This window comes from Ceratotherium simum, chromosome 30 (assembly GCF_057802395.1).
Source record: "Ceratotherium simum simum isolate JZ-2026a chromosome 30, ASM5780239v1, whole genome shotgun sequence".
Taxonomy (NCBI): domain Eukaryota; kingdom Metazoa; phylum Chordata; class Mammalia; order Perissodactyla; family Rhinocerotidae; genus Ceratotherium; species Ceratotherium simum.
The window spans coordinates 33,193,667-33,202,451 of NC_141929.1; the positions used below are offsets into that span (position 1 = coordinate 33,193,667).

The window sequence follows — 8,785 nt, forward strand, 5'->3', positions numbered from 1 at the left end:
TCATTCCCATCACTGTTGGCATTAGTAAAAGAATTTAGTTTTGTGGAGATAATTATATGTTTTTAGCACAAAATGTAATAGGTAGTTTCTCTCCATGTTGAACCCCACCCAGATCAGTTGTTTATCATATAACATGTTGTTCAGTCACGTGAATACTGAACATTCTCCCCTTGTCTGTGATTCCTGCAATAAATTCTGGAAATATTTGAAAATATTTGGTAAACTAAAACATTTTGAAAATTATAAAGTTCTTCAATTTATTTTTTGTTTTTTGGGGTTTTTTTTGTGAGGATGATTAACCCTGAGCTAACATCCGTCGCCTAATCCTCCTCTTTTTGCTGAGGAAGACTGGCCCTGGGCTAACATCTGTGCCAATTCGCCTCTACTTTATACAGGATGCTGCCACAGCATGGCTTGACAAGCGGTGCATTGGTATGCGCCCAGGATCTGAACCTGCGAACCCTGGGCCCCCGAAGTGTAGCACACGCACTTAACTGCTATGCCACCAGGCTGGCCCCTTCAATTTATTCAATTTATTAATTTATTTTTAAGGCATTCAGTTATGCTTTTCTTATATTCAAGTGAGCACTGTTATAAATAATCATGCAAAGAGAGGGCTTTGAAGTTTTTAATAGCACTGGTTTTCTGGTAGTAATTGTTGTTAATTAATAAAAGTAGCTAACATTTACTAAGTGCTTCTCGTGGGCCAGGCACTGTTCTAAACGCTTAACAAATATGAGTTAATTTAATTCTCACAACCTTTACACAAGGTAAATACCATAAACCCCATTTTATAGGTAAGGAAACTGAGGAACAAATGGGTGAATTAACTTGCCCAAAGTCACAAAGCTGTTAAGCAGTAGAGCTAGATTTGAACTCAGGCAGTCTGTACTCTTGTCAATATATGATCCTCGATGGTGAGGTTAGTTCAGATCTACATGCTGAAGAATTAATGTGTATCAGTTATCTTTTGTTGTGGTAGTGCTGTGTAACAACCAACCACAAAGCCCAGTGACTTAAAAAGGAAGCAGTTATCTCTGAGAATGCCAGGTGGCTGGCTGGTCCTTCAGATCTAGGCCAGGATCGGTGGGATCAGCTAGTCCTGCTCATCTGTCTGCAGTCCTGTGGAGGTCAGAGGGGGCTGGACTCCTTCACATACATGGCAGTTGGCTGGCGGGCAGTGAGCTGGTTCTTGAGTGGGGTAACTCGTGTCTGTCATCACGCACATGGTGGTGGCAGGTTCCGAGAGAGAGAGAGAAAGGGTGCGGGGCCTCTTGAGACCTCACTTCATCACATTCTGCCGACCAGAGCAAGGGCAGAAGGCCAGCCCAGAACCAAGGGGTAGGGAATTGGATTCCACCTCTGGGAGGAGCTAAAAAGTCCCATGGCAAAGGGCTTGGGTACAGGGAAGCAGGGCTAATGGGAGCCATTTTTGTAATCAATTTACAAGACTTAAAAATACTTTATCTTAAATACTTGTGTATTTTAATATTTTGGAATTTTCTCCCCCAACACGCAGGCTGCTGCTGAATCAGCAGAAGCCCAGACCATTCGTTCTGTTCAGCAGACCCTGGCGTCCACCAATCTGACATCCTCCCTCCTTCTCAGCCCTCCGCTGTCTCAACATGGAACAGTCTCAGCGTCACCTCAGACTCTCCAGCAATCACTCCCTAGGTCAATTGCTCCCAAACCCTTAACCATGAGACTCCCCATGAACCAGATTGTCACATCAGTCACCATCGCGGCCAACATGCCATCGAACCTTGGGGCTCCGCTCATCAGCTCCCTGGGAACCACCTTGGTTGGCTCAGCATCCTCGACCCAAGTGAGCCCTTCAGTGCAAACCCAGCAGCATCAGATGCAGCTGCAGCAGCAGCAGCAGCAGCAGCAGCAGCAGCAGCAGATGCAACAGATGCAGCAGCAGCAACTCCAGCAGCACCAAATGCATCAGCAGATCCAGCAGCAGATGCAGCAGCAGCATTTCCAACACCACATGCAGCAGCACCTGCAGCAGCAGCAGCATCTCCAGCAGCAAATCAGCCAACAGCAGCTGCAGCAGCAGCTGCAGCAGCACATCCAGCTGCAGCAGCTGCAACATATGCAGCATCAGTCCCAGCCTTCCCCTCGGCAGCACTCCCCCGTCACCTCGCAGATCACGTCCCCCATCCCCGCCATTGGCAGCCCCCAGCCAGCCTCTCAGCAGCACCAGTCGCAAATACAGTCTCAGACACAGACTCAAGTATTATCACAGGTCAGTATTTTCTGAAGACGCACGTGGCCGACGGATTCGCGTGTCTCGAGGAGAGAGGCATAGGAGGGTCAACTCTGCGTGGCTGATGCCTGTAAGTTGGTGGTGGTTATGCAGAAATATGTAACAGATCCCACGGTCCTCTCAAGTGTCTATTAGATAGGCAATAAGAACTACAGTATAGCTGAGTATCATCTTTTAGCGACTAAATCACTTTGTTTTTAAACAAGAAAAGCTGTGCTCTTTTGTGATGCCTTGTTTATTTATTCAGGCTATACCTACAATATGTGAATCAAACCGTTTCCCGAATCCTGGGACATACCGGTGACTATAAACTGGCCTCTCTGAGTCCTTGAAAATGGCCTTATTTCTCCAGAAGTGAATAAACCACACTTCAAGGCTATTTGAACTTCCGAAGCCCTCAAAATAAAAAGCACAGTTGTAACTACCTGAAATATGAAGATCCAGTTTCATACAAACATTTGTATGATGTGAATTGTTGATGGCATTTTTTTGTCATAAAAAAATAATGTAAATCACAGACTTTTGCCAAAGCTCTTATTTTTTTTCTCCTAAATCTCTCCAGAAAAAAAAAATGCAAGTGATTAGATTCAATTATTGACTCATTTCCACTTTTTACCCATGACTTCTCCAAATCGAACCACAGTGTGTGTTGTAACAATATCTATGACCACTGTTAGCCCATTATATTCATTCCAATTAGAAGAAAAGAATGTGAATATTATATTCTGTGTTTTGAGTGACAAGTTTCGAAAAATAAAAACACTGTATTTTTAAAAGGGAAATGCACTTAAATGAAAACAGTTATTACAAAAGTTAAGATTTAAAAAAAAAAAGCAAGAGTTTTTATTATGATGTTAATGCCGGTGGAATATTTAAAAGGCGCACCACATCGGAATAATCAATGTAAATATTTTCTTTCAAAGTTGTAAGTTTTCATATCATGTGTTGTAAAGTTTTCATAAACGAGGCTTTAACGTAAACACTGGTGACATAAACCATTCATTGCTACGTTGCTTATTGTGTTTTTATGCTGTTTTATACTTTTTTATGAGTTATGATAGCAGCAATTAAGTTGTTTGTATTTTGCTTAACTAAAACAAAAATGCTTTTATCTTGCTATAGAATAAACACATTTCAGTAAAAACTGTGGACTGTATTTTGATGCAACAATCAGGAAACTGTTCACTTTTCAAATAAAATGATATGTCAAATTTCACTTTCGGTTCCTTGAATACGTAAATGATGGGGACATATGCCCAAGCATCATCTTCCATTTTCAACTGGAGATATGATATTCATAGCTAAGAACCTGTATTGCATGGCTCCCAACTAGGGGCCTTAAAAAAAAATTGGAACTATTTTTGTAATTATCTTTTTGTTAAGATGCAAGTGGCCAGGTAAGTAAAAGCAACCATCTTCTATTTGGGGCTAGAATTAGCCGGCGTTGTGTTGTTATCGCTATTAAAGCGGATGGCGAATGCTAATTCTTAAGCCAAAATAATTATTTCGGTGCCCACGTCTTCCCCCCTTTCTTGCTCTGTAGTGCCTCCTCTTTGAGAACAGTGTGACTACTATCCCCAGTTGTCTTGCATGATTAATTACAGCATCTGTCCTGTCAGAAGCTATAATGAAGAGGTCTTGATAAAAATTGCAAATTACCACTGGCAACAGTCTTAAACTGCTTATGATAAAATGAAAATTAAAAACAGCAAGTGTCAACCCTGACCAGAATCCTAATCTGGAAAAAACGAGGGTCTGAGTAGTGGTGTCCATATCTACTGTGTGCAAGACATTTGAAAATATGGATTCCTCCAAGTTGTTGTTGTATTTCAAAGAATATTTACTGTATGTTGTGGGCTATGAATAATGAATTCAGCTTTCAATATTTCATAATCCCCTCGTACTCTCTATTATGTACAAATATTGAACAGCAAGAGATTCTAATTATAAATTTATAGATTTCTTGCTGTGGAAAAATTTAGGTCTAAATTGAAGCTTTTCATAAGATATATTAGTTGACAGGTATCAGTGTTCAAACAGTCTTAGAATGATGCCTCATCATATCTACAAGGGGGCAGTTGTATTCCACAAAGAAATGATCTGCTTGCATCAGACCCATCAGAAGCAGAGCTGATGCTAAAAGATTTTCTGTGAATTGAAACTAACATTACATAACAATAAGAACCATTTTATATTCTGTTGTGAAACCTTTAGACAAATGTCTTCAAAATTAATTGCTAAACTACATGTGACAGTAATTGTGTATTAGTTCTGTAATTGTCATTTTGAAAACCCATGAAGTATTGCTTGGAAAAAAATGTCACTAGTGATAAGACTTAATTGCAAGTGAAGTCTGTTTTCAACTGTTTGCAGTTAGAAGCAGGTGTTGTAACATCTATTAAATGATTTTATAAATCTTGGGTTTTATCACATTTGATTAAATGCCGTTAAGCCACTGACGGTCAATTTCAAGAAAAAAATAGTTTAATTACTATAGATTAAAAAATTAGTCATCGGGCGAAACTATATATTTAAAAATGTCAAAAGGCTTGAATCATGAAAAGAATTCCCCAACCTTGATACCAAATTATTTTTCTCAGGATTCACTAAAACGTATTACGACTCAACTTGTATTTCAGTTTATACAAGTGACTGGTTCTTATTCCAGAGACATAGTAAATACGCGGTGGACTTTGTGTTACAGGTCAGAAAAATAAATCAGGGTAATGAAAAAGAGGCATGAGAAATGTGGTGTCTGATTAGTGAGATGTCTAAATGGCCTTAATGCCTTTCCTCCTAAGTGGTGGACGGACATAAACGGGGCTCTCCTGGCCCCCCACCTCCATCACACACACCTTCTCTCTCCCGCTGCCGTTGTGCATGTTATTTTATTACTCTGGCTAAACGTGATCTCCTTTTTGCAGTAACCTGTACTGCCGTTTGATGAAAGAACATAAGGAGTTTTCATTTTTAGCTGACATGGGGTCATTAGTTCCCTACTTAAAGAACAAAAGCTTAAATGCCTTCGTGCAGCATAATTTCTGCAATATATTACCACCTGACGGAGGACTGAAGGCTTTCTGGACAGATGGATTAATATCTCAAGTTTAAGTAGAAGTCCTCTGCTGTGTCCATTCAGTGGGCTGCAGACGTCTGAATGGTTTCTTTCCCCGGGTCTCACTTCATGGACCATTTTTCAGCGCTGGACTTCAATCTAACCTTTCCTTTCCCCCACCCGCTTTGTTTGGCTTTTGTTTTGCAACAGCTGTTATTATCGTTTTTGGTCAGCTGTGATTGCTGGAGGCAAAATAGGACCAGATGGTGTTTTGCTATGCATGAATGGCGAGTTAGAGGAGTTGGGATTGAATAGGCCAAGTTTGAATGGTGTCTACGCACCACCTGCCTGCCTGGGCTGTGGCATACACATCACAGTAGCATGATCTGCCTCGGACCTACTAGCATTGGATGGGAAAGTGGGGAGCTGGGGTGGATTTTCCCCATATTTATTGATCTTCCATGCACTAACAGAATAATGCAGTGTACAGTCAATTTGAGTTAATTGGATATGACACAGCATGGGCATGTCATCTATCACACTAGAGTTCTGGTTTGCTTTAGGATTTCGTTGCTCCTCCAAATACACACACACAGTAATAGCAAAAATTAATGGGCTAAGTAGGCACAGTTTTTAAAAAAAAAGATCTGTCTGAAATAGTAGCCTTAAGAGGCTGAGGTTTTGGGAAGGGGAGGACATTTCATTATATTTGTATCAGTTAACACGCAAGGTAAAGAAAAGCTATGATTCTGATATGGGTAGAGAGCCCTCATATTTGTAGGTTATTCATCAAATATTGCACATTTATAACAAATGTGCCTCGTTAGGAAAACCACACAGATATACAACCAGATTAGAATTCTCTTAGAAAATATTTTTACTATTTTATATAAATTTTTCTCCTAGTGTCCTCAAATACAGTTAGCTTTGCTGACTATCTGAACTAACCTGAAGGATAAATACTTTCCCTGCATTTTGAAGCTGGTGGCCGGGGTTAGCCCGTGTTGATGGTGGGCCTACAGGTGTGTGGCTTGTGTGTATCAGTGTGTGTTACCGAGGAAAAGCTTAACCATCCAGGAAACATGGAGTTGGATACACAGACAGACAGCTCTATTTGCCTAAGGCCGTAATTACTTAAATTTACTTCTGCTACATGCAAAACACTGCAATAGTTCCCAAAGGAGACGCAAAAATAAGCAGGGCCTTCTGTTTACTTTGTATATGCTTAAAACTTTCCATAATAAAAGTTTTAAAAATATAATAATAAGGGCCGGCCCCGTGGCTTAGCGGTTAAGTGCGTGAGCTCCGCTACTGGTGGCCCGGGTTCGGATCCCGGGAGCGCACCGATGCATCGCTTGTCCGGCCATGCTGAGGCCGCATCCCACATACAGCAACTAGAAGGATGTGCAGCTATGACATACAACTATCTACTGGGGATTTGGGGGGAAAGAAAAAAAAAATATATATATATATAAAATAATAATAAGCCATCCTTAACTTCAGGAGCTTTAATTTTTCGCTGGGGTGGGGGAAGTTACCCACCAAGACAGAATGATTACTGTGCCAACAAGACGTAAAACAAATGTAGGTTGTTATTGTGTGGTGGTGTTTTTTTGGTAACTTGAGAAAATTAAAACTTAGAAAGGGGAGAGATTGCAATTGGTTAGGGGTATTAGGGAAAGCCGCGTGGAATTATTGGCATTTAGGATGTGCCTTGAAGTTTGGGTAGGATTTCAGGAGGCCAAGCTGGAAGTCGTATTCTGGCAGAAGGAGGAGACATCGCCACACAAGGGGGAGCAAGAGAAAAGCCATTCATGTTGAAAGCACAGACACCATCAAAACAGTAGTGGAGAATATAGCAAATTGGATACACAATGCTTCTGGGGAGGGGAGCAAAAGAAAGCACTAGAAAGGAAGTTTGGGGGTATATTTGCAGAAGATCCTGTATGCCCAGCTGGGGACTTGTGCTTAACTCTAAAAGCCCTGGTGTCTGCGTAAGGAAGGTATGACCAGGGTGGGTGGAACGCACGAAGGATTTTATCTTAACTTACTCTTGAGACAGGAGTGTCCAGTTGGCAGTAAACTGAAATAAAAAATGGGACGAGATTCCCACTTGAGAATGTATCTCAATACTTTAATTATTCACATTCATATATAAAGCTATCGCTTCATGCTCTCTCATACCACTCCCACCTTCCTAGTGCAAGAACGCACCATCGACAGAGCCAAATCAAGGCATTTTTGGTGGCAGCTGTAGAATAAGCCTTATCCTTACATTAGCATCAAGAAGGAGATCATTTTCTGTGTTTCTGCTGTGAAAAGAAAGCTATTTTCACCACTGGTAAAAAGTACCTCTTGGTGCTTGAACTCAAATGCGATGAATGATGAAAAGAAGCCCTTGCTTTGTTGCTGAGTAAAACCTCAGGCAGCACTGGGAGGGATGTTGGTTATGGTCTCAATTTAATTTCAAAGAAGAACCTTCACAGATAGAAAACGTGAATGCGGATGCACACTTCTTAGCAAAGGAATAATGCTCTTTTGTAAAACATCTCATTATCCCTAGCATTTGTATAGTGCTCTGTACTTTTCAAAGCAGTTTTCTGTGGATTACCTCAATGGGTTCACTCTCTAGATGGGGCAGGAGTTAACTTCATGTAACGAAGTAGGAAACTGAGGCACAGAGAGGGTTGTGACTTGTTCCAAATCTCTTTGCTTATAAGAGGCACAGTCAGATCCAGCATGGAAATTTTCTCATTCTAGGTCTCCTGTTATTTCATTTGCCTTCTCATCTTTGTACACGTATGGCATACATATTTGACACATTTATGTCTGTAATATAATTGTAAGATGTGCAAATATGTGTGAATAAATAGATGATAGAGATAGATAGGTAAATGGCAGATAGATAGTTGACAGAAATCCATCACAATACCAAAGAGAATAATTAATCCATGTTTTCCTCATGGCTAGTCAGGCAGTAAACCAGAGCAAATGCCACCTAGCCCATGTTCTCAGTGGGGCGTAACGCCACGTGGCACTTTTTTCGGTGTGAATACTTTCCAGTATGATTGTTTTCTCTACCAAGGTCTCTCTGTAATTATTTTGTATTCAGGCAAACAGGCAAAACACAAACATTTGACTTGTGGTGTTCGAGTGTTAGGGCTGGAGGTGCCACAAAAGTGCGAAAGCATAATATCACTTGATATGTTTAGAAAGGAAAATAAAAATAGGTTTGAAGGCAGATTGAGATGGGTGAACATCAGGTAGGTGTGAATTGTTATGCATTATTTAAGGAATCCAGTGAATCAATATTGAGCATCTCCTAGGGATTATGCAGAAGCAACCCTGCCCACTGCTTCGTGAGTTACCACTCCATTTCCAAGACCACATCCCCCTTGCTAAGTGGGGTGTGTTCTATCACAGGCCACCACTTATTAAAGGAAATACAGAGATGAGGA

The 8,785-nt window shown here is 40.8% G+C and overlaps 1 protein-coding gene across 3 annotated transcripts in view; it reads left to right on the plus strand.

Annotated features, from left to right (window-relative positions):
- The window catches only part of TOX3 (TOX high mobility group box family member 3), a 104,175-nt gene extending 100,687 nt beyond the window's left edge, over window positions 1–3,488 (plus strand). For all 3 annotated transcript variants that reach the window (XM_087420267.1, XM_087420268.1, XM_087420269.1), the window contains exon 7: window positions 1,520–3,488. In XM_087420267.1, the coding sequence (XP_087276393.1) occupies window positions 1,520–2,266 (747 nt within the window). In that variant the 3' untranslated portion in view covers window positions 2,267–3,488. The remainder of the gene's footprint in view (window positions 1–1,519) is intronic.
- Window positions 3,489–8,785: the final 5,297 nt, after the last annotated feature.